At 43.6% G+C, this 27,119-nt stretch overlaps 2 protein-coding genes across 3 annotated transcripts in view; both read right to left on the bottom strand.

The window, feature by feature from the left end:
- Positions 1-978: 978 nt before the first annotated feature.
- Positions 979-4,658, bottom strand: LOC120986878 (transcription factor HES-4-like). The gene is made up of 4 exons (XM_040415568.1): positions 4,619-4,658; positions 3,071-3,166; positions 2,032-2,116; positions 979-1,506 (listed from the first exon to the last, which is right to left on the bottom strand). The coding sequence occupies exons 2-4, from the start codon at positions 3,164-3,166 to the stop codon at positions 1,034-1,036; spliced, it is 654 nt and encodes a 217-aa protein (XP_040271502.1). The 5' UTR covers positions 4,619-4,658; the 3' UTR covers positions 979-1,033.
- Positions 4,659-4,698: 40 nt separating this feature from the next.
- Positions 4,699-27,119, bottom strand: part of RNF207 (ring finger protein 207) — a 291,616-nt gene continuing 269,195 nt past the window's right edge. The window contains exons 19-20 of one of the 2 annotated variants that reach the window (XR_005778481.1): positions 6,571-6,738; positions 4,699-4,722 (exon numbers count right to left, since the gene is read on the bottom strand). The gene's annotated coding sequence lies outside the window, so the exon portion shown is untranslated. Of the gene's footprint in view, positions 4,723-6,570; positions 6,739-7,230; positions 7,286-27,119 lie in introns of those variants that run through there. The other variant, XM_040429604.1, reaches the window with a different exon arrangement.

Genomic DNA, 27,119 nt, shown 5'->3' with positions numbered 1-27,119 from the left:
CTAACAAGAAGTGTCAAGCAGTTGGGGTTCAATATACCTGATCCTTTTGCTCTCATGGAAGATAGGCCCTACCAGAGGCCTGAGGAGGTTGTGATGGTGAAGTCACTCAAAGAGTTCAAGAGGGGTCTGGATGTATTTCTGGAGTGTAATAATATTACAGGTTATAGTTATTAGATTTCTGAAGAGGTTGTTGATCTAGGGAGTTATTCTAATTTCCTGATTGGAGTCTTCCAAAATTAGGAAAATGGGCTTCTAGCCCATGAGGTTTTTTGCCTTTCTCTGGATCAACTCTGCAGGATAACAGGCTGAGGCTACTTTCACATAAGCGTTTTTCCTTTCCGGTATAGAGATCCATCATAGAATCTCAGAGGAAAACGCTTCAGTTTTGTCCACATTCATTGTCAATGGGGACAAAACTGAACTGAACGGAACGAAATGCACCAGAATGTATTCTGTTCCATTTGGTTGCCTTGCCATACCTGACAGAAAAATGCTGCATGGGATGCGGAGCAAGACAGATCATGAAACACAATGTCAGACACAAAAGAACACGAATCCGGCGCCCATTGACTTACAAAGGTTTTAGTGCCGGATTGGCCATTTTAAAGATAACACAACCGGATCTGTTCATAACGGATGCAGCCAGTTGTATTATTCTAACAGAAGCATTTTTGCTGATCCCTGCTGGATCAAACTAAAATGCAGATGTGAAATTAGCCTGAACTGGATGGATGGATGTCTTTTTTCAGCCTTACAAACGATGTTACTATGCATTATTTGGATTCTGTAGGATTGTATTATTTGGCCACTATATGACAAACCATTAGCGGTACAACCTAAGGCTTGCCCTGTTGTCCAGGACAACCAAGCTACGTCGTCATGCTAATGTAGATTATTATTATGTTTATTTACACACAATATGCTATACATTCATACATTTACAACCTATCCACCCTTCATGAACTTCATTAGGAAACCACCCCATGGACAATGTGAAGTCACATAAGGAATATACTGTATTTAGGCTGTCATATCACCAGGGTCTCCAGCATGCATTTGTTGGTTGCTGACATGAGTTTGGTGGGTACAGGTTGTTTGGAAATGAAGAAGAAGAAGTAGAACTTGTTCCATGTATATCTTGGGTTAAAATCTGTTGTCCTTTTATCAATGCTTCTTCATTTAAGGTTGTGTTTCCTGATAATTTTTTCCTTTGAATGTTTCTAGATTCCAAGTAGCTCATGCTATTTTCCACCCTATAATGATTTGGGTGTAATGCTATTGACTGCTTTGGTAACTCTGGTAATGTAAGACTAGTTGGGACTTGGTAATTTTGAATGTGGCCATCATAAGCCTGAGTATCAAGGACATTGAGGTGATCTACAAGCATCAGTCCAAGTTTCTCTTGTGAAGTCTTTGTCCTCGTTAGATAGGAACTGAGTTTGTTCAGACAGCCTTTGAATCCTTCTTTATACTCAATGATCCCTTCTTGATCCACTGGAGCCATTCCTGCAATGAGTAAGTTAATTAGCACATCATTGGACTGACTAGTAAAGGCAGGTCACTTACAAGACAACAGATACTGCTGCCCTGATAACAAGTCATGACATATCATCAATGCTGCCTTGAGTATTAGATTTCATCTTCCTAATTCATCCTAATGTACCCAGATGATAGAATTCAAATAAAAATCTAATATGTTGAATAGTTTCTTTGAAGAAGTCTATTACCATCCTAAATATTAAGTTGGCCACAGACATGACAAACCTGGACAGCTTCCTTCTCCCATTTTGGGATAAGTGGTCACCAGACACATCGGACACTGCTTATATCAGATGACAAAAATAGTTTTAGATACATCAAAATTTTCCTCAATAGCTGGCTTCATGGATTGGACCAGTAGTCACCGACACAAGACTGGCAATAGGACTATAGATAAAAATCTCAGGTTTATTTGCAATTTCACTCTCTTTCCAACAGCCTCTATCTCCAGATCTCTCCTCACTTCCTCGTTCTTGCAAAATAATAACTTACCTTCTTGTCTCATACTGAGCAGGTTCTCGATGTGTTTCACAGTCAGCTCTAAGATATCTGCTTTCTCCAACTTCCTCTTCCTCACCTGGACAGAAACACAAACCTAGTCAATTGCTGGTGAATAATCCAGAGCTATAGTATCAAACATTATTATCATACAGCTGAATTTTCCAGACTTATTGCAAGTTAGCAAAAGGAAGAACTAGAACAAGGTTCAGCAACCTCAGCATTTCAGCTGTTGTGAAACAACAACTTCCAACATTCGCACTTCTTTATCTGTTCTCAGAACTCCCATACAAAAGAAGAGAGCATGAGCTATGAGATAGCACAGTGATCCCCATTCTATAGATTATCTTACCACAATGTAGGTCAATGTAGGTACTGTATTATAACAATGATCCAGAGCTAGAACAATACATTATAACACAGTATAGGTAAGTTCTCAATTCATCAAGACCTAGAACGTGCTATCATAGGTTCACTGATCCCTATTCCATAGGTTCAGAATGCCAGGCTGATATCCAAAGTTATACCACTGTAATATCATTCAATTATCCAGAATAGAACAATATATGTAACACTATACAGTGGGTCAATAATTCAACGTTAGAATATCTTATATTACAGTTTTGGTTGTGCAAACAGATCTAGAACATTATCCTAACACAATGAAGGTCTATCATCCTTAGGTTATCTTATACACCAGGGATCAGCAACCTCTGGCACTCCAGCTGCTGTGAAACTACCACTTCCAGCATGCACATTTACTTGGCTGTTCTTGTAACAACCATAGAATTTAAAGGAGGATTCTGGGTACTGTCGTTTCTGAACAGCTGGAGTGCCGGAGGTTGCTAATCCTTGTTATACAGGATGTAGGGCTGCGATCGTACATTATTACATTGCATCATAACACAATGATCCAGATACAGAACATACTATTATAACACAATGCAGATTAATGACCAGAACTGGACCTGCTTATCTCCACACAATGTTTAATAATGCATAGATACCCTATACCGGTCACTCCATTACTTACATTATAGCTGTAATGCTTTTCTAGTAAGGTTTTCAGTTGTTCCAAAGAATTGTTAATTCTGGCTCTTCTTTTCTTCTCCATAAGAGGCTTGGACATCTACAAAGAAGGACAGCATCATATCCACCTTCCTGCTCACCAGGTCATATTTCGGTACTACATAGTGCAGCGGCGTATATCCTACCTTGTTGAGTGCTAGCATCACCTATGTTATATCCACTCCACTAATGGATTAGTCCCCACTGTTTCTAAGCAGTTCCGGTTCCCTCCACTTTATCTATAGTCCTAGGCTCTCTTTGCATTTCAATGACACATTCTGCAAAAGAAAAGTCTTTCTGTTCCAATCATGCAGAAACTCGCATTACTGTACAATGAGGACTGAGATCCTGGACTACAATACAGTATAATTGTCCTGTACATCCAATAATGAACTAGTAAAGTGAATACATATATAATGCACAAGGCAAAATGCCCTAAACCTTAAGTACAGTTTGTGCAAAGGTGACCATACATGTTTGAGGCATGTTGGTCAAATCCACTCATTTCGGTGGAACCAGCCAACCATCTACCTGAAGGTGGTTATAGAGTGAGATAAGGATAGAGCATTTGGATTTCAACATACCCAATTTTTTTTGTTCTTGGGAAGAAAAGCAGCCACCAGATGTATCTTTCGACCTCTTTTCCCTCTCCCCAACCCGACTGTGCGTGTGTATGGGGAGGTTAGGAGAGACAGCTGTCAGCCAAACTAATATATTTTGTGACCCTCAATTTATATCATTACAATTTTTTATATAAGATCAAATCTGGTGGACAAAATTCTTAAACCATTAAAGTGGATCTCTAGCATTCAAATCAGTTTAGGGAGCCACCGAGGGAAAGGAGGCAGTAGTAAGAACTGGGACTATGTATTTCTATAGATGCCTGGCTGACTCAGTGCCTAAACATTAAGGTCTGTCCTACAATATCTTGTGACCTAAGAAATTTTGCTAATATAATACATCGAAACCTCCCTAGAAGACCATCCATTTGAGAAGACCCCCTCCCTTTCCAGACACATTTTACTGTGACCAGTTTTCCTACCTAATGCTCTATGGAAACTGCTCCTCTATAAACCAACCACCCCCTATCCAACCAAAGACCACTTTTTAGCAACTTTTTCCATGGGAAAAGACCACATGTTGGACTTCCATACTCTGTAAAAAATGTCAGGACACAGGTATGGGCTGCCTTGCATCAATGAACTGGAGTAATCAGGAGCCGGATACTGGCAGGGGACATCAGGGAGAACGTCAAAGAGTGCAGCCTAAGATGTACTGAACAGCTCACACAAGTGCTGCAGAAGGAAGCCTGTAGATCAGGCTCATGGGCCCTGGTGCTGGGGTCCACCTAGATTTTTTGCTTCCAGAGGTAAAAATTTAAACAGCAACTCCCCCCCCCCATGCCAAATTGTCAACCTAACCACTTCCCTATAGCCCTACTTGGAAACAGAGAAACTTGGAAAACATTACATACAGCGCTACAAAACATACAGGGTAATACATCACTACATACCTATTACAACCAGTGATGTCTCCTCTGATGTAGATGTTCTCTTTCTTCATCTTCTCTATTCAGACCAGACCGCCATGATGATTTCTTTCAGCCATCTCTCGTCTCTGCAGAGTTTGACAAACAGACATCTTTGTTTCCTACTTTTGCATCATCCTTCCACCTTCTCAACACCCCAATACTGTCCCCCTGTGCTCCCCAATACTATACTGCAGAAACAGATAATCCTCCTGAAAATAATAGTACCACACAGATAGTGCCCCCTTCAAAAATTATTGCCACACAGTGCACTAAAAAATACAGTAACTGCACCCAGCAAATAGGGCCCCTGACACTAAGCATAATGTCCCCCAAAAATAATTGTGCTAAGCTGATACTGTGCCAGGGTGCCCCCTACAGTAACAGTGCTCCCAAAGTCTCACCAATAGTAATTATTATCTGCCAGAGTGCATAGTGTTAACAGTAATAGTAATAATGCCCCTATTGTGCCCATACTAGTAATCATGTCCCCATAGTCCCCCAGTAGTAATACTTCTCCTTATTATGTGAGCCAGTAGAAAATTGCCCACTAATATGTGCCACTACAAAAATAACCCCTCTTAATGTGTGCCAGTACAAAAATACTCCCTAATAATGTGTGCCAGTACAAAAATACCCCCTAATAATGTGTGCCAGTACAAAAATACTCCCTAATAATGTGTGCCAGTACAAAAATACCCCCTAATAATGTGTGGCAGTACAAAAAATACTCCTTTATAATGTGCACCAGTACAAAAAATATCGGGGGGCGTGGCTGGATGACGGGAGCACCGGACGTGTGAGAGTGCAGCTCCGTGTCTTGTGAATAGAAGCGGCTCCCAGCGTGCCTCCAAGGGGTTAAATTTATATGTAAAAATATCCTCTTCTGCCCTCCTGAATACGAGTTCACTATACAATCTTGAAACAGGTGGGCGACAAACAAACTAAGGAGCGATTAACTATTAGAACTTAATGTCGCTAAAATATAACTTTTATTGGTGGTCCTTAAAATGTGGATAATTCCACTAAAATCCAATTACGTCCAGGATCCCACTGGTATATGGTGAGAGTGTTACGTCAAAACACTCAAACCTGATCCTGGACCAATGTACTAATCAGTGAGCCAGCCATGTAACTGGGAGCTAGCGGAATAGCAATACAGTCCGCATATATCACTCCACCACCGCAAGGGTTTGAATACGTGAGAGTGTCTAACGCAAAGGCACTCTCACTAAACCCTCCACTATTTCCCCAGGTACATTGAATAGACTGGTTCCTGGCTACAAACACATATGACTTCCTAATGAGGTATGTCCCTCTATATCACTAAAGGCACACAGGCCTAACTGCTCAACGCGTTTCTTTGACCGCTGTAAATATGCGGCTAAGTCATCAGGAGCAAAATTGGAAGACAAACATAGGACTAACACATAAAGCTGTAGCACGCTCTCATAGATTAGCGTGCACACATGTAGCCTGCGGCACTGGGACGGAAGTAGCGCGGCCGTGCCAGTGCTGCTGCTGAAGAAGAAATAACCACACCCCCTGGGCCGGACGGAGCTATGCAGGAGCCAATGAATCAGGGGCACCGCCGAGAGCCGACACACCCCTGCCCCGCCTCTTGTCATTGCTGTAAAGAGCGCAGGAGGTAAGTAAATATACAGGAGTGAATCAAGGCGGTTATTATTAATCTAAGACAAATATTCGCCACAAGATTCCATAGATAGGTGCCCTATTGATAGGAGGAGGCATATGGGAGCAACCCAACAACTAAAGGAGCGATATGAACCCATTCGCTCAGGATTTTAGTTGAATTATCCACATTTTAAGGACCACCAATAAAAGTTATATTTTAGCGACATTAAGTTCTAATAGTTAATTGCCCTCCTGAATACCCCAGGTATGAATACCCCAGGTATGAATACCCCAGGTCCTACCTGATGATGACTAGGGGCAGGAAGAAGATCGCTAGCCCCAAGAAAATGACTGCTTTCTTTCCTCCTGTGTCGGGGCAGTCACAAGATGTGACTTCCCACCTCTCAAAGGATTCTCCTCGCTCGCCTGCAAGCTCCACCACCTCTCCTGCAAAGCAGTCACCTGATAGCCTGCAAAATAAAAGGCACAGCAAGGAGCTGGTGAGTTCAGAAAGTACTTTATCTGCCTTAACTAAAGCCGAGTCACAAAGAGCTTAGTAATGAAAATATCTCTGTTGCTACACTGCAAAACATGTTTAAAGATTTGAAAGAATCCATCCAAAGGGACTTCAGAGAGACTATAGCTACCATTCACTCAGATTTGATATCTATTGGGGAGCGCACTGCTCACCTGGAAGATAAAATGGAGGAATTTGTGGCTGCTCATAATACACTGGTCGACGATCACAATGTAATAGAGGATGAACTAGCTGTAATTAAACTAAAAATCGCTGATATAGAGGATCGCTCCAGGCAAAACAATATAAGATTGAGAAATATTCCAGAATTGATCCATGATAACCAACTCAAGGAATTTGTTTCTGACCTAATTGTAGCATACTTACCAGATACTCCTAACTCTGAGCTAATAATCGACAGAATACATAGAGTGCCTAAGCCTAAGTCTCTTCCAGCCTCAATTCCTAGAGACGTACTAGCGAGAATACATTTCTTTCACCTAAAAGAAGAAGTAATGAAAGCGGCTCAACATAAAAAAGACATTCCAGAGAGATTTCAAAGTGTAGCTCTTAACACAGATTTATCCGTAATCACTCTTGCAAAAAGAAGAGAATACACCCAATATACTAAAATTCTCAGACAAAACAACATACCCTACAAATGGGGTTACCCTGTTAAGCTCATTATTCGATATCACAACTCTACTTATATAATCAACTCTCCTTCTGAAACCGCTGATGCAATTCATAAGTGGAACCTAACTTTACAACAAGAGGGAGACAAACTAAAAGAAAAGACTCCTTCAGATTCACCTCCAAGGAAGAAACCAGCATCGCTCTCCCAGGAATGGACAAGAGTAGGATCCTCTCCACCATGAATCCATAGAAGACATACTCCCTGGAACTTACATGTATCTACTCTTAAGTATTCACACTATGACACCACCTGTGAACTTAAGTCCGTCTATCCCTGATCCAATTGATCTATCTATTCACCTCCTCAAATTATTGTCCTACGAAGTAATGTTTGGACCCCGGGTCCCTGTTAGACCACTGTTTGCTGTTTTCCTGTTCTTTTTTAATGTTTTTTTTAGGTTATCCCTAACCCAACGCCACCAAGATGACAAGAATTTTAAAGTCTACTCACAGAAAATGACATTGACTGCCGCAATCAAAATCCTAATCCCTTTAGATCTTTATGCAATTTTATGTATAATTTGTATATTTTTACATTGAGTTTCCTTGTCTCACCAAATGGGGATTAAAATTATGTCTCTAAACGTAAAGGGCTTAAACAACCCTTTCAAAAGATCCGTCCTTTGGTCTGAAATAAGAAAACAGAAATGTGACATCTTTTGCATCCAGGAATCACACTTAAATGCTAACAATTCTCACAGACTACATCACCCTTCTTTTCCCCACTTATATTTCGCTCATGCTACCCACAAAAAAAGAGGAGTGATCATAGGATTAAAAATACTATTTCATTTCAGTGTCTCAATACAATAGTTGATGAAAATGGTAGATTTATTATAATCGTATGCTCCATCATTAATGCCCTGTTCACCATAGTTAACCTACAGTTGCAAGAAAAAGTATGTGAACCCTTTGGAATGATATGGATTTCTGCACAAATTGGTCATAAAATGTGATCTGATCTTCATCTAAGTCACAACAATAGACAATCACAGTCTGCTTAAACTAATAACACACAAATAATTAAATGTTACCATGTTTTTATTGAACACACCATGTAAACATTCACAGTGCAGGTGGAAAAAGTATGTGAACTCCTAGAGTAATGACATCTCCAAGAGCTAATTGTAGTGAGGTGTCAGCCAACTGGAGTCCAATCAATGAGATGAGATTGGAGGTGTTGGTTACAGCTGCCCTGCCCTATAAAAAACACACACCAGTTCTGGGTTTGCTTTTCACAAGAAGCATATCCTGATGTGATTGATGCCTCGCACAAAAGAGCTGTCAGAAGACCTACGATTAAGAATTGTTGACTTGCATAAAGCTGGAAAGGGTTATAAAAGTATCTCCAAAAGCCTTGCTGTTCATCAGTCCACAGTAAGACAAATTGTCTATAAATGGAGAAAGTTCAGCACTGCTGCTACTCTCCCTAGGAGTGGCCATCCTGTAAAGATGACTGCAAGAGCACAGCGTAGACTGCTCAATGAGGTGAAGAAGAATCCTAGAGTGTCAGCTAAAGACTTACAAAAGTCTCTAGCATATGCTAACATCCCTGTTAGTGAATCTACTATACGTAAAGCACTAAACAAGAATGAATTTCATGGGAGGATACCACAGAGGAAGCCACTGCTGTCCAAAAAAACATTGCTGCACGTTTACAGTTTGCACAAGAGCACCTGGATGTTCCACAGCAGTACTGGCAAAATATTCTGTGGACAGATGAAACCAAAGTTGAGTTGTTTGGAAGAAACACACAACACCATGTGTGGAGAAAAAGAGGCACAGCACACCAACATCAAAACCTCATCTCAACTATGAAGTATGGTGGTGGGGGCATCATGGTTTGGGGCTGCTTTGCTGCGGATTGCTATCATCGAAAGAAAAATGAATTCCCAAGTTTATCAAGATATTTTGCAGGAGAACTTAAGGCCATCTGTCCACCAGCTGAAGCTCAACAGGAGATGGGTGTTGCAACAGGACAACAACCCAAAGCATAGAAGTAAATCAACAACAGAATGGCTTAAACAGAAGGAAATAAGCCTTCTGGAGTGGCCCAGTCAGAGTCCTGACCTCAACCCAATTGAGATACTGTGGCATGACCTCAAGAAAGCGATTCACACCAGACATCCCAAGAATATTGCAGAACTGAAACAGTTCTGTAAAGAGGAATGGTCAAGAATTACTCCTGACCGTTGTGCACGTCTGATCTGCAACTACAGAAAACGTTTGGTTGAAGTTATTGCTGCCAAAGGAGGTTCAACCAGTTGTTAAATCCAAGGGTTCACATACTTTTTCCACCTGCACTGTGAATGTTTACATGGTGTGTTCAATAAAAACATGGTAACATTTAATTCTTTGTGTTATTGGTTTAAGCAGACTGTGATTGTCTATTGCTGTGACTTAGATGAAGATCAGATCACATTTTATGACCAATTTGTGCAGAAATCCATATTATTCTAAAGGGTTCACATACTTTTTCTTTCAACTGTATATGCTCCTAACACCCATCAATTACGATTTATCAAAAAAATCTTTAAACAAGCGCAAGAAATTAAACAAGGATTTCAACGTCACCCCTGACCTCTCCATTGATAAAACAGGTCCCCTCCCACACCCTACGAATCGTTTATCTCTACAGGATTTACTAATTACTGAAAATCTTTATGACACTTGGCGTTCCCTTCATGCCAACGAGAAAGACTACACCTTTTACTCCCACCCTCACAATACCTTCTCCCGTATAAATCTATTTATTACGGATAAATGGCTACTTCAAAGGGTTATTACATCTGATATCATGAATATTACTTGGTCTGATCATGCCCCTATAATCCTTACAATTCAAGAACAATTCAATAACACCGTTTACTCTCCATGGAGACTAAATAACTCACTCCTTCAGATATCTCCAACCCAGCTAGACATCAACAAAAATTTAAAATATTTTTTTTACTTCAATGATAATAACTCAGTTCTAGATTCCTCTCTTTGGAATGCTCAGTCATAAAGCATTTATTAGAGGACATTTCCTAAAGTATGCAGCAACCCAAAAGAAAATTAGACAAGAGGCCATAAATTCCTTACTCACATCCATTCAAGATTTAGAAAGACAATACAAAAAATGTCTCAACCCCTCGATAGGAAACAAACTAAAATCAGCAAGACACCTACTATACCTTCACTTACACAATAAATATGAATTACATATAAGAAAAAGAGCGGACCAGTATTGGCAGAGTAACAAAGCCTCTAAAATGTTAGCTAATAGGATAAAAAACAAAAAACAAAATTAAAATCCCTTTTCTATAAGACAAAAATAAAGCAAAAATCCTGAAAGGGACACTGACAGGCCCAATAAGCATATTTAGGTATATATATGACAGTACAGGTCTTATAAAGTGTATTAAAATCATCTAAGTACCCCCCCCTGTCCACCTTATAAATACAGTAAACTAAAGTTTTACAACCTGCTTGAATCGTCTTCAATCTGCCCAAGGGGCGGCGTTTCATCTCCACTTGTGCCCAGCCAGCCGCGCCCAACTGCCGTTTTGAAGTGCCGCCCAGCTCATCAATATTCACTTCGCTGGGCGGCTACTACTGTCCCCGACTTCACAAGATCCGGCGCATGCCCAATACAATCCTATGGGCATCGGCCTCCGTCTCATCTTCAGTGCATGCGCCCGGCACCCTCACTGGCCGGGATCACATCGCGCCTGCGTACAGTCTGCATCTTAGAGGCCGCTTCAGCCTCTGCATTATGCGCATGCGCCGGGCACTGTTCAGCGCAGCGCTTCAGAGCGGGGAGAGCAGAAGCCGCCCAGCTAAGTGAATATTGATGAGCTGGGCGGCGCTTCAAAACGGCAGTTGGGGCGAGGCTGGCTGGGCACGAGTGGAGATGAAACGCTGCCCCTTGGGCAGATTGAAGACGATTCAAGCAGGTTATAAAACTTCAGTTTACTGTATTTATAAGGTGGACAGTGGGTATACTTATATGCTTTTAATACACTTTAGAAGACCTGTACTGTCATATATATACCTAAATATGCTTATTGGGCCTGTCAGTGTCCCTTTAATCCTAAATTGATATCTGAAGAATTTTCAAAATACTACGCTGATCTCTACAATCTAGACAACTCCAAAGATACCATTCAACCCACTTCATCCCTCATTAACAATTCTTAAACGGAATTTCCCTCCCCTCTTTATCCCCCCAACAAAGCAAAAAAAATAAACGACAAAATCACGATATCTGAAGTCCAAAAAAAACATTCATATGCTCAAGACCAATAAGACCCCAGGACCAGATGGTCTTACTAATGAATACTACAAAACATTTTCACTCTTCTTGCTCCCTACCTTGTTAGAACATTCAATTTATTTGCAACCCAAGGCGATATTCCACAAGATATGCTTAGAGCCCTGGTTATCACCCTTCCTAAACCGGGCAAGCCCATAGACACTCCATCCAATTTTAGACCAATATTGTTACTTAACTCCGATCTTAAAATCTACGCTAAGATCTTAGCTGATAGAATAGTTAAAGGGAGTCTGTCAGCACATTTACCCCTTTTTAACAGTTTCTATAGCGCTGTAGCCGCAACACAGATGATTAAAACGGTACCTTTATATGCTTTTGTGGACTTGTAAAACTACCAAAAACGAACTTTGATGCATATGTAAATGAGGGCTCGCAAGTGCCCAGGGCCGGAGTCCACCGCGTTGGTGCCCAGGCATCTCTGCCTTTTCGGCTCTTATCTCCACCCAGCCTCTTCCTCTGCCCGCCCATCTGTTTTCTCTCGCCCTCAGCGAGATCCCGCGCCTACACGCTGACTTCCTTGGCCGGGGCATGCGCACTGCGATGCCCATTGCTGGTAAGGCATCGCAGTAGCTTATGCGCATGCGCCGGCTAACGGATCATACAGATAAATTTACCTCTCTGTTTGATCCGTTAGCCTGCGCATAAGCTACTGCGATGCCGTGCCAGCAATGGGCATCGCAGTGCGCATGCCCCGACCAAGGAAGTCAGCGCACAGGCGCGGGATCTCGCTGAGGGGGAGAGAAAACAGATGGGTGGGCAGAGGAAGAGGCTGGGCGGGGATAAGAGCCGAAGAGGCAGAGATGCCTGGGCACCAACGCGGTGGACGCCGCCCCTGGGAACTTGCGAGCCCTCATTTACATATGCATCAAAGTTCGTTTTTGGCAGTTTTACAAGTCCACAAAAGCATATAAAGGTACCGTTTAAATCGTCTGTGTTGCGGCTACAGCGCTATGGGAACTGTTAAAAAGGGGTAAATGTGCTGACAGACTCCCTTTAATATTCTCCCATCTTTAATACATAATGACCAAATTGGGTTTATCCAGAATAGACAATCGTCTGATAGCACTAGACGATTTATTGACCTAATTGATGTAGCCTACAACAGTCGGACGCCTTCTCTGCTTCTTTCTTTGGATGCGAGAAGGCGTTGGACAGAATTTATTGATGTTATGTTGAGGAAACCTTGAAGAAATTTGGATTCTCTGGTTTCTTCCTTTCTGCAGTAATGGCTCTCTACTCAGACCGTAGTGCATCAGTGTACTCATCTGGCTTTTTATCTAACCCTTTCAAAATTAAAAATGGGACTAGACAGGGTTGTTCATTGTCACCCTTAATTTTTGCATTATCCATGGAACCATTTGCCGAACATATTAGATCCTCACCCCATATCAATGAAATAACAGTAGGTTCCCATGACCATCGTATTGGTTTATTCGCCGATGACGTTCTTATTATTACCTCTAACCCTCTATCGTCCCTCATGATATCATAAATAGCTTCAGCCAAGCTTCATACTACAAAGTTAATATTAATAAATCTCAAATGCTCAATCTTGGGCTACCCTTCTCCACACAAAAATAAATAAATCTAATACTCATGGTTTCTATTGGGTGAAAGATACACTTCCATACTTGGGAATTAAACTAGCTTTTCCTTCTACCAAATAGTTTGACGCTAATTATACTCCACTCTTAGAAGACATTAAAATATGCCTAAACAATCTTAAATTACACTCCCTCTCATGGTTAGGTAAAATGGCCGCTATAAAAATGATTGTTCTCCCCAAGATCCTATATATTTTACATACCCATCTCTATCCCAGGTACATATTTACAAAAACTACAATCCCTTCTCAATCGTCACATATAGGGCAAAACCAAACCTAGGTTTAAAGCCTCTATTTTATACAAACATTTGATGAAAGGTGGACTTAATTTTCCATCCCTAATTCACTATTACAAGGCTACAATCCTAGACCAATACAGAAGTCTTCAATCGAACGACACAAAGAAAAAATGGGTAATCGTAGAAAAAACGTTCTTGGGTAAATTCTCTCTTATTTGGCATCAAACTATCAATCCCCTTAATTTGTATCCAAGCTATAGCCAATATATGGAATCCTCTTAGTAGATCAGAGAAGATTATCCCTGCTTCTCCTTTTTTTTCACCACTAACAATCTGTGAGCTGGCAACTCCGAATTTCTCTATCCACAATTGGGTGGAATTAGGTGTCTCTAATATTTTGCAACTATGGCTCAATAACAGCTTTGTAGATTTTGCATATTTAAAACATAAATTCTCTATCCCCAATAGAGACATTTACTACAATCTCCAAAAGTGTATATTTCAGATATTAACACATTAAATATGTACAACTTGTTATCATCAACATTAATTGCTGATAGAGGCATCACTAAAGGATACCAAATCCTGAAAACATCTTCTTCAGATCCCCTCTCCCATGTTATTGACAGGTGGCACTCAGATTTAAATAAAACTCTATCTGAAAACCAATGGCATGAAGCTTTTACAGGGACTTCCAAATTGTCAAGGTGTGCTGGACATCTTGAAAACGCAAGAAAAATACTTTATAGATGGTATAAAACACCTGTATCATTGCAGCATCCCACTACCCTCGTGGGTACTGCAAAGTTGTTGTATTGTACTTTATAATGCCTTATATAGCCTGTTTGTATAATGCATGTGTCCTTTTGCATATTCCCTGCTAACAGGTGTATTAGCATTCATTTACATTGAGCTTACCACTAGGGGGAGATAACACCTCCCATATATATAGTTCAGCTCAGGCCTAGCCAGGAGAGTCTAGTTTCAGTCTAGTTTCCAGACAACTTCCTGTTGAGACTAGAGTGGCAGCTGAGCACAGCCTAGCAGTGTATGCCGTCTGTTATCTTTATCCCTCGGCCATACCTCAGCCCAGAGCTGTAGTGCTCGATTCAATCAGAATACATTACCGAAAGGAGACCCCCAAAGGGTTATTGGACACATCTTATTGGGGCCTTAGGACCTTTGGACTCCACCGTGAAGGATTTACCAGCCTTTGGCAACTTCACCAGCCTGAACCAGGATCACCAGGACCATTCCTGAAGTTCACTATCAGTAAGGCTACAATTTCCTTATTTAATATCTAGAGAGGGACAGTTACACCAGTCAGCAGAGGACCTGCAGCAGTGATATCTCTGTATCAAGAGACTGTTTTACTACTTTGGATGTACTGTTATCCAAAGTCATCTTCAGTAAAGTTCCCTTTTGAGTTCCACCCTGCTTGCCTCAGACTCAAGTTCCTCTATTAACACTACAGTAAATGGTTGTACCTCCATACAAAAGGTACTGGCGTCACGATTACAAGGGACCTTGCCACTGGCACATTAATACAGACCACCAAGGACACCTCGAACCACCATCTGCCCAGTGTCCCTTACACCAGAGTGTGCCCCAGAGAATCCTTGTGCCGTTCTCTTCACTTATGTGAGCCTGCCCAGGGACGACGTAACCGTGAGTAACCAGAACTGTATTTACCTCGGCCCACCTATTGCTCACACCGTGACCTCACGCATAATACCCCTGCAAGGTCTGGCATACCGCATCATTAAACAAAATTTTCCCTGATATGTCACCCATATGCTGGAGATGCCAGTCGACTATAGGGTCTTATATTAATTTATGGTGGGACTGTGAACCTGTTAATCAAATTTGGTAACAGATTTTCAAAATGCTGTCAAAGATTTGCAACTATACTATAACGCCATCCCCAGAATTAGCTTTATTGTCTATAGGCATCAACATCTTCCCTACTAATCATAGATCCATTATCATCCATAGTATTTTTGCAACTCGTAATAAAATTGCTTCATGTTGGGAAGACAGTGATTTCCCCTCTATACGCAGACTTACCAAAGAGATAGATAACAATTGTTGGTGTGAGGGTATGTGGGCCTCGTCAAATAACAAGAAACATCCCTTTCTTCATAGATGGGAAACTTGGCTTCAGAGCACTTATTCCTATTGACTCTTTTATAAGGTATTAGATTCTTCCATATAACTTGCTGTTTATATTGACCTTTTCTGTATAATTCATTGCGGAATACCTTATATACCACCCCCTCCCTTTCCCCTTTCATCCTACCCTTTTTTTTTTTTATTACGTTATGAAACAGTTGTTACATTTCTATGCATGTCCATGTAATGCATCTGTCAAATATTTCATTTTCATGAATGTTCATAAAAAAAAACTTTCAGATAAAACCCCCATATCAGATCCTGAGATTAGACCCCCATATCAGACCTCAAAACATACTAGGGACCAGGTTGAAAGGTTGGGCCATACTGGTGTGTGTAATGGGGGTGGGGGGTGGGGACGTGATGGGAACCAGTAATGTGAGGGGGCACCATATTGAGGACTAGTTATGAGAAGTGGAGCCATTCTGGGGACCAGGAGTGAGAGGAGACTTTCTGCTGGGACCAGAAATTAGTGGGAAGTCATGCTGAGGACTAGGAATGAGAGATAGAGCCATAAGAGGGGCAAGTAATGCGGATCAGGAATGAGGGGAGGCATGCTGTGGACTAGGAATGAGAAGAGAGCCATGTTAGAGACCAATGACATTGGCCTGTATCTGCAACCACTCCGCTCTCCCTGATGGACAGGGGTGTTGTTCTGGTCACCTGCTTCCCCACTCCCTGACCCGCCGGCCTGCTTTTTACCAGCAGTGCCTCTCACTGCCTATAGGGTCCCCATGCGCTTCTTCCAGCTCTTAAAGGGCCACGCCCAACTCTTCCCAAGCCTGTGGGACAGTGTCCTGCAAAGGTGTGCTGTTCTAGGTTTGTCAGCCCGTGTAATGACCCGTCTGATTTCTGAATTTGACCCTTTGCTGTCTGACCTGACCTCTCCCATTCTGGGACAGGAGCAGCCGCTTCCTGACCTCTATGCACAGTGCTCGTTGATCGGTGTATACAGATTGATGGTGAAGGCAGGGATGATAAAAACCGTCCCTGCCTTCTCTATGGGGAGCATGGCTGTCACTGACAGTGGGCTCTAGCAGCTGCACTATTAGCGTGCAGCTGCGATCTCTGCACAGTTCATGAAGAGATATCTGCTGACTGTCTGGACGTACAGTACCTACCTACTACCTCTTGAAGCTCATCAAGAGAATGCCAAGAGTGTGCAAAGCAGTAATCAAAGCAAAAGGTGGCTACTTAGAAGAACCTAGAATATGACATATTTTCAGTTGTTTCACACTTGTTTGTTATGTATATAATTCCACATGTGTTAATTCATAGTTTTGATGCCTTCATAGTCATGAAAATAAAGAAAACTCTTTGAATGAGAAGGTGTGTCCAAACTTTTGGTCTGTACTGTATATAGTTAATGGCCGGTCGGCAAGTGGTTAACATTTGATATCTACTAACAGCAGCAAACAACTTAGGGGGGAAATTTAAGACTGGCATTTTACTTTTCTGGACACTTTTAAAAAAAAAGTGGTAAGCGGGACTGAAAGCCCCCAAAAAGATGCTACAACTTTTTGATGCCAGTTTTCTGGTATAAAGGTTGATACATTTCCCCCTTAGAAGTTTTGCATACCCATGGCAGCACTGATCTGATCCTTCGCCCTGTCTGACTGTCCTGATGACTTACCAGAGGATGAGAGGGATTGTCAGACAACTTTATTCACACAGTTAACAAGTCCTTGGGCTAGCTAGGGAGCAAGTAAAAAGAAAAGACCCACAAAGATCACGTCTGCTAGTCCCGTGAATTCTTTGGATGCATTCCCCTATTGTTCGAGTGCAGCATACAGTAAGTCATATATTCGGTAGTGCCCTCTGTTGGCCAGATGCCTAAATTATTTCCTATTATGGAAATGCAGCGTACTCAAGTTAGGTGTAGAAATGTTCCTGGGTGTTGTAGTGCAATAGTGACACTATTCGCCACTGCTACACGCGGGACGCCAGGGAATACCCTCCATCCATCCATATCTGGGAACGGTCATTACCAACGACTGGACAGATAAGCTGCTCATTACCTTATGCTTTTATACCAGACTGTTACTAGCATGAGATAAGTTATGTTGTACCGTCTCTTAAACGTCCGCTAGTGACATCACTGGTGGGGGATCGGTTACAATGTGTGTTAAACTGATACTATCAACTGACAGAATGCTTTTCTTATTGGAAGTGTATTGAATAGATACTTTCAGTTAATGAGAAGCATTTATGAATATATGATCACCGGTTTACTAGGTTTGGATTGAAGTCTTACCAAACAATATAACTAGGTTTGGTTAAGACTATTGACCTCTGGTTACTCCTGGTTTATCCTCCAGGTCTGGACACCTATACCTGGACATTGGTGTGCATTAAACATTGAGCACCTGGGATCTCTTTGTCCACACGGATAGAGGATTAAATACCAGGAATCACCACAGGCCTTACAAAATAGAGGGTGTCTCGGTCTCTAACTTTACAACGGTTGACCGATTGGAGGTCACACAATTGTTCATCTTCATACCTCATTTGCTGTACAGTTCTCCACCACTAGGGAGACTGTAAAAGCTTTGTGGGCTTGATTTATCAGTGTGCCCCCTGTGACCCTATTTTGTTGGATAACTGAGCCCAGCCTAAGGGCTCTCTAGATATAATTCTGTCCCCTGACGAATCAGGTAACACTGAGGAAACGCGTCGGGACTATACCACCATCATTAAGTGTTATTTATTTTGGATAACATATCTTATTTTGTGTATGAACGTGTCTGGTACTGTAGGCGATTTCACACCAGTTGTGGATTCGCTTGCTCTTGATTCATCACATTTATCTTTGCCATCTTTTTTGCCCCCTCCCCTGGTGCTAGGGTAACCACCTAAGGACCATTTCTGGCTATCGGGCAAAGCTGGGCAGTCCATCTTAAGGAAGGGTTGCAATAGGGATATTGTGTTAGATAGGAGGAGGATATAGAGAGACAGGGTGATCTAGGGAAAGTGACCCAGCACTGTGTCTCTCTGCCTTGGTACCTGGCTACCCTTCATCCTATCTCCCTACTTTATTACTATCCCTTATTGGTCCCTCCATATCTCCGCCCATTTTTTCAGGAGATAAGTGTTACTAGTGGCAACTATTCATCTTTGTCAAGCATAGTAGGGCCCATTATTTTATCTACGTACATCATTAAATGTTATGTTTTAAATATTATAAAGCTACCCGTTCACTGTGATTTCTAATATTGACCAAGGGTTTAGCCCATTACTTCATTATAGTTTGACCGACTTTAATTGGTTGTGTTAAATTATCAATAGTGACACTAACCTGAGACAGCTGACTCTCTGCAAGGGCAGGTGATGAAAAGTAATGTTCGTGACGCCAAAAGAGAGGTGCAGCGTACTCAAGTTAGGTTTAAAAATGTTCCTGGGTATTGTAGTGCAATCGTGACACTAACCTGAGACAGCTGACTCTCTGCAAGGGCAGGTAATGATCAGTAATGTTCGTGACGCCAGTGCCAATTAAACGGTGGCACGCCGTTTGCTGATAGCAGGAATAACTGAGGAACCACGTGATGTTAAAACAGAACTCAAACTTTAGTAGTCATCATACATGGACATAGATGGAAGCGCAGTTCCTTTGCAGACAGTTGGTTGCAGTACATTTGATGCAGGCAATATATATAGCAAGGTGACTTCAGAGTGTTAAACACAGGACTTGCAGTACAGGCGGCTTGCACTCTATTCCTGACTGATCCTGGAACATAGAAAATCTTCTCCAAGGCCCGATGCCCTAGCTCTGGCGTATATCCTTGGTTTTATAATTATCAAGTACCTCCTCTGTTGTCTTTAGTACTTCTTGCTTTTCTGGACTTGCCTCTGTCTCTCTCTCAGCTTCCTCAGGTTCTAGAAACTTCTGAACTGCCTTCCTAGGCTAGGCCCTAGCCTATTTATACTGAACTGGGAGCTCCCTCTGCTGGCTGTAACAAGGATTGCCTGCACCAGGCCTAACTGGCTTAAAGGGAAATACACAGTACAAACTAGCAGTGTCGGGTAACCTACCCGTATGCTGCACACCCCCAGACTTTAACGTGAGTAAGGCCTCGTACTCACACACACCTTCCTGAACCGGCATAACATGGTACATAACTTAAGCATTACATCATCAATATAATAGATAATTATTTCACACAGAAAAACATAACATTGGTAACTTCATAAATAAATGACGCAAGGGAAAGGGGCATCTTCTTGCTTCTTAGGCACGGCCGCTGACCTGGCACAGCAGACTTAGGGTGAACCAGGTTAGTCCATCTTTCTTTGGTGGCAGTATAATAACGGAACTACCCAGGGGTTTCCTGTGGGTGTATCACAGGCAAGGGCTCACGTGGGGGAGTCCATTCTTGCGCGCAAATGTCCAGCAAGGTATTACCAGTAGCAACTGCTCGGGAGGAGACACCACCAGTATAGTCAAAGTCCCCTAAACGGACTGGCGGGCGTCCCCTGGTCATCCGGGTAGACCTTCTCAACACAGGGGTCTCCTCTTCCCTTAGCAACGAGGTAGAAGAGAGAGGAGCAACAGGAGGGTCTCCATCAGTGAGATCTTGGTCAGGAACAACAGGAACAACTGGAACAACAGGAACAACTAGATCCACTAGAGGGGGAACTGGATCCGGGGCATCTTGAACCGGCTCTTCTGGAGGTGAAGATACAGTAGGTGCCGGAGCAGGCACCAGCAAGTTCAACCATGGTGTCAGAAGCCAATGCATGGGATCAGCGTCATACCTTAGATTATTGACAGCCTGCATAGGATCCTCGGGCTGTATTGCTGACTCTGACACAGGGGATTCAGATCCAGAACTCTCGGCACTGGGTTCTGGTGTCAGACAGAGCTTTAACCGATTTCTGTGTACAATTTGGGATCCCTTGCCTTCCCGGGTGATCTCATAAGTGTGAGTTCCCACATTTGGGATTGCAGTGACAACATAGGGACTTTGCTCCCATTTACTGTCCAGTTTACTTGTACGGCGGTTATTTTTTAACCATACCACAGCCCCTATTGTCAAGGGTTCTGCATGGGCTGCCTGATCATAGTCTCTCTGCTGTCGGTCTCTGGCAAAGTCCATACGTTCCTGAACAATGGCTTTGGCTGTATTCAATCGCCTTTGGTGCTCAGCAACCCAGTCAGTATTAGGTAATGGGTTGATGCAATCAGGTACATGTATGTCCAAGGAGTGATCAGCAGGCAATGTCCCTTGGCGCCCAAACATCAAGTAAAAAGAGGTATACCCAGTGGAACAATGGATGGTATGATTGTACGTGAACATGAGCTGTGGCAACAGATTAGGCCAATCTCCTCTGGTTTCAGGAGGTACGGCCCTCAGCATCTCTATCAAGGTCTGATTCATTTTTTCACATAATCCATTACCTTGAGGATGGTAGGCGGTTGTCCGGATCTTCTTACAGTTGTGTAAGCGGCACAGTTCATGGAACAGATGGGACTCAAAAGCAGGTCCTTGATCGGTGAGGATCTTTTCTGGACATCCGTAGGGCAGGAGGAAGTGCTTCCAGAACAGTTCGGCTGTAGTCTTGGCTGTCTGGTCTCTCACAGGCACCGCTACAACAAACTTAGTGAAATGGTCAATAATAGTCATGGCATAAGCATACCCTGAGCGACTAGGCTCCAGTTTCACATGGTCGATGGCGACAAGTTCAAGAGGACGGGTACTTACAATGGGTCTCAGTGGTGCCCTCTGATCATGGTGCTCACTTCGTTTTAAGGCACAGGCTACACACTCCCGACACCACTTCTCAATGTCTTCTCTCATGCCCACCCAGTAAAACCGCTGGCGGATAGTAGCCTCAGTCTTTTGGACCCCAAAGTGACCGGATTGATTGTGGTACATCTCCAACACCATACCTGCATCTCGTCGGGGTATGAGAATCTGGTGTACTCTTTCGTTGGACACTGGGTCTAGGCTTCTCCGTAGCAATAGGCCCTTTTGTATGAAGAGTTGATGGCGCTGTCTCCACAGTTTGATGAGCTCAGGATCTGCACTCTTACGCCGAATCCTCTCAGGGGCTCTGCCACTAGTAATGAAGTCCAACAACTCACCCAGCACTCTACTTTCAGACTGTAGTTTCACCCACCTTTCTTCTTTAGGATCAGGCCTACTGGAGGGTGAAGGAACTGCAGCTCTGTCATTGGTAGCTCGAGCCTGATCCTGTTGAGCAAATTTGTTATAGAAAGCCGGCATCTCTACATCTTCCCAAGCATCTCGCACATCATCAGGAGCTGTCTCTGTGGGAAGCATGGATAAAGCATCAGCATTATCATTAGTACGTCCAGCACGATATTTTACAGAGAAATCATAGTTGGCGAGGCGAGAGGCCCATCTCTGCTCCAAGGCCCCTAATTTAGCTGTATTTAGATGTGCCTGAGGGTTATTGTCAGTGAATGCAATGAACGGGGTGGCGGCTAGATAATCTTTGAATTTTTCCGTCACTGCCCACACTAAGGCCAGGAACTCTAGTTTGAAGGAACTATAATTCTGGTCATTTTTCTCAGCTCCTTTCAGGGAGCGGCTTGCATAAGCTATCACTTTTTCTTTTCCCTCTTGGATCTGGGCTAACACAGCTCCCAGGCCTCGCTTGCTAGCATCAGTATACAGATGGAAGGGCTTGCTGTAGTCTGGATAACCTAACACAGGAGGCTCGGTCAGTTTCTTTTTTAACAATTGGAACGCTATCTCTCTTTCCTCATTCCACTCAATGGGCACAGGAGTTCTAGGACTTTTCTTGGGTTGCCCCCTCAAGAGCTCCTGGATAGGATCAGCTATTTGAGCAAAATGGGGGATAAAACGTCTATAGTAGCCGGCAAAACCAAGGAAACCCCTCACCTCTTTGACTGTAGTGGGGACCGGCCAATTACGGACAGCCGCTAACTTATCAGGGTCAGGTTGCACGCCCTCTCCGCTTACCACATGCCCCAGGTATTTTACTGCAGGTTTGAGCAAGTGACACTTTGATGGCTTTACCTTCAAGCCATATTTGATAAGGATTTCAAATACTTCTGCTAAATGTTTCAGATGGTCTTCATATGTTTTTGAGTACACAATGACGTCATCTAGATACAGCAGCACTGTTTCGAAGTTTTTGTGACCCAAACACCGCTCCATTAGTCTCTGGAAAGTTCCTGGGGCATTACATAGCCTGAACGGCATACAATTGAATTCGAACAGGCCCATGGGAGTAGTGAAAGCAGTCTTTTCCCTATCTGCAGGAGCCATGGGTACTTGCCAGTAGCCACTGGTCAAGTCCAATGTGGAGAAATAGGCAGAGGAGCCCAGAGCAGTTAGTGACTCCTCAATGCGGGGCAGTGGGTATGCATCTTTGTGGGTTATTTGATTAATTTTCCTATAATCCACACAGAAACGGATACCACCATCCTTTTTCTTTACAAGGACCAGGGGTGCAGCCCACGGACTACGGCTGTCCCGGATTACATTAGAGTCTTTCATCTCTTGGATCATTTCTTTTACAGTCTGATATGAAGTAGGCGGTAAGGGTCTGTATCTCTCCTTGATAGGAGGATGAGAGCCAGTAGGTATGGTGTGTTGTATGGCACTCACCTCTCCATAATCAGTAGCATGCTTACTGAAGGCCTGGTGGTACTCTTTGACCAGCTGTAGGATCCCTTCTTGTTGATGTTGGGGGGTAGTCTCGTCCCCTACATGGAGCTCTTCCAACCAGGGCACTTGTGGCTGGGTCACTGACGGGCGTCCACTGCCTGCAGCTGGCGGCTTTTCTGTCACTGGAAGACGAATGATGTCTTGGAAGGACACCTGGGACAGCTGGGCAACACGGCAATGCTTAGTAAGCGCAACAGGATGATCACTCAGGTTAATCAGACGGACAGGTACTTTACCTTGGGAGACGTTCACCAGGCACTTGGCAGCTCTCACATAAGGGTAATCCTCCAACTGGATTGGTTCCACCAGGGCTGGATAATCTCGGCCTTGGACTCCCAGGACAGCACGACACCATAAAAGAGTTTGAGAATTAGGAGGCAAAGTCACAGGCTTAATATCACTAATCCTGGCAGTACAAATTTCTCCTTTCCCATTAGCAAACCTCTGCTGGGCACTTAACACAGTAATAGTCTTTTGAATCACCCTCTTGGATGCAGAGGAAGCAGTGGGCAAAGTCTGGTGTAATACGGCAAGTATTTCTGAATAACAGTTTTTGAAGACATTGGTGCCTAGAATGACAGGATGTCCTCCTCTGTCGCCGGCCTGTACTACTATCACCCCCTGTTGCGGTAAGGTTACTTCTCCCACCTGCAGGGTGGGTTCCCAGTATCCATGAATCTTTACTGGTTTGCCATTGCTGGCGATAATCTCCACCCAGGATTCAGGCGGCTGGGTCAATTGGTTGGTGTCCCAGAATCTTTCAAAGGCGGGCAGCTGAATAGTAGTGACCTGAGACCCAGTGTCTAATAGGGCTTCAAAGGAGACCCCGTTGATCTCTATGTTGATTTTAGGATGGGATCCTACATACCGTGGCATCCAATTTGGATCCTTTGGACCTAGTGTTCTACCTCCTGAGGGGTGGTCCTCAGCCTCAGGGGTTGCCCGTTTAACTGCCAGCACGTGGATTCTGTGTGTCCCAGCTTTTTGCAGTATGTACACACGGGCCTCTTGCGACCTCTATTACGCCTCCCAGGATCCCTGGGGTGAGTCTCTTGGTATGGAGGTGGGAACGGCCTAGGAGGTGACAGGAACTCTTCTTCTGACATTATGGGTTTTTCCCATTCCTCTATTTTTCTGCACACTCTCTCTAGACTTTTAGTGAGGTGATTTACTTGCTCTGTCAGCATGGCGATAGTATCGGTAGCTGAAGCTTGAACAGCTTGGCCGGCCTGAGCTTGGTTAGTGATAAGCGGTTTTGGCCTGCAGGCTGATGACTCAGGTGGGGTGCTCAACTCCGTAGATACTGCTGACCCCAGAATTTTTATAGCCAGTTCTTTAAAGTCCAGAAAGGCACTGTTAGGGTGCTGGGCGGACAGCATCTTTAATTGGGTCCTTATTTGCTCACTAGACACACCGGTGATAAATTGTTCCCTTAGGGTCTGGTCCTGATTATCAGCCTCTTTGGGATCTATCTGGATTACAGCCCCTAAAGCCTCCTGAAGTGATAGGGCATAGTCACGGAGGGACTCACCGGGCTTCTGTTTCTTGCCAAAGAAGTGCATCTTTATCTCTGAGGCCGTCCTGGTTTCAAAAGTGGCCCTGAGGCGGGTGAATATCTGTTCTAGAGTACTCCGCTCAGTAGCAGGCCAGGATAATACCTCCCTGCGGGCAGCTCCCTCCAGTTGCGCTAGCAGGATTTCCATTTGCTGATCGGCATTTATGGGGTACAGTTTGAATAATGCCAGCAACTTTTCTTTAAAGTCTCTTAGGGTATGGGTCTCTCCTTTATAGCGGGGAAACCATGGGGCCCCGAAATAGTAAGGCATGGTAAAGGGCATCATGCTGGGGGCTATAGAATGATTATGAGCCGCAAGCTCTCCCGGGGCCGGCTGCTCGGGAACTCCCGGTTCTGACATGTTAGCTTATTGCGATGTGGCCGCTGGTGACTAAAGGGGCCGGAACAATCCCCTTCCCTCCGGTTACAAGTTCTTACCGGTATCGCCGGGCTTGCGCAGGCCAAGTCTCGAGAGATTCCGGACGTCCTGAGTACGCGGTGACGTAGCAGAAACAGGGCCGCGGCGGTGCGATGATGACGAGGGGCGGGATTCTCTGTGTCTTTGCAGGGATCCGCCCACGAAGGTCCTCAGCAGCGCGGGAAACTTTACTCCAGGCGGCCGGTGGCCATCTTGGTCACCATTCCCTGACAGCAAGCAGGGTTGTTGAAAAGTCCATAAAACCACACTCCGGTGTGGCGATTTCCTTCCTCTTGATAGCGCAACACTGCACAGTGCGTTTTGGAGGTTTTAGGGACACTTTTAGTGTGTTTTTCGGTCCACAAAGTCCACTTTAATAAAACAGGCAATTTGTCACTTTGGTCACAGGGCAACTGTATAAGGCACAAAGTTCACGCTTCTTGCACTAGAAAGCGTGCGTATCCTGTTCGTGACGCCAAAAGAGAGGTGCAGCGTACTCAAGTTAGGTGTAGAAATGTTCCTGGGTGTTGTAGTGCAATAGTGACACTAACCTGAGACAGCTGACTCTCTGCAAGGGCAGGTGATGAAAAGTAATGTTCGTGACGCCAAAAGAGAGGTGCAGCGTACTCAAGTTAGGTTTAAAAATGTTCCTGGGTATTGTAGTGCAATCGTGACACTAACCTGAGACAGCTGACTCTCTGCAAGGGCAGGTAATGATCAGTAATGTTCGTGACGCCAGTGCCAATTAAACGGTGGCACGCCGTTTGCTGATAGCAGGAATAACTGAGGAACCACGTGATGTTAAAACAGAACTCAAACTTTAGTAGTCATCATACATGGACATAGATGGAAGCGCAGTTCCTTTGTAGACAGTTGGTTGCAGTACATTTGATGCAGGCAATATATATAGCAAGGTGACTTCAGAGTGTTAAACACAGGACTTGCAGTACAGGCGGCTTGCACTCTATTCCTGACTGATCCTGGAACATAGAAAATCTTCTCCAAGGCCCGATGCCCTAGCTCTGGCGTATATCCTTGGTTTTATAATTATCAAGTACCTCCTCTGTTGTCTTTAGTACCTCTTGCTTTTCTGGACTTGCCTCTGTCTCTCTCTCAGCTTCCTCAGGTTCTAGAAACTTCTGAACTGCCTTCCTAGGCTAGGCCCTAGCCTATTTATACTGAACTGGGAGCTCCCTCTGCTGGCTGTAACAAGGATTGCCTGCACCAGGCCTAACTGGCTTAAAGGGAAATACACAGTACAAACTAGCAGTGTCGGGTAACCTACCCGTATGCTGCAGAAAGACTAACATAAAATCCAATCATCTTGTATAGCCACTTAGGGGACATTTATTAAGGCCAGCCAAATAAACGCTGGTCTTGGGTTGCAAATAAATAAGCCAACAACTGGTGTAAATCAGATAACAAATGACCGCCTTAGACTTTTAAATGGATCTAAAATGTCTGCACCAAGATCGAGAAAAATGGTCACTCTAGTGATTCTGGGTGAAATGGACCAATGCATTTTATCCGCCATTAAACGTTATGACTCCACCCATCACTAGAATGGAGGATTCCAGTCCCTGTGCTGCCCACCCCACCAGTACACGCTTGGTGATCCATTTAACGTGTCACATCTTTGTCTTTATTGGCCAAGTTATTAAAACTTCAATTC

Source organism: Bufo bufo, chromosome 1 (assembly GCF_905171765.1).
Source record: "Bufo bufo chromosome 1, aBufBuf1.1, whole genome shotgun sequence".
In the NCBI taxonomy this organism is placed as follows: Eukaryota; Metazoa; Chordata; class Amphibia; order Anura; family Bufonidae; genus Bufo; species Bufo bufo.
This window is presented reverse-complemented; position numbering and strand designations above follow the sequence as displayed.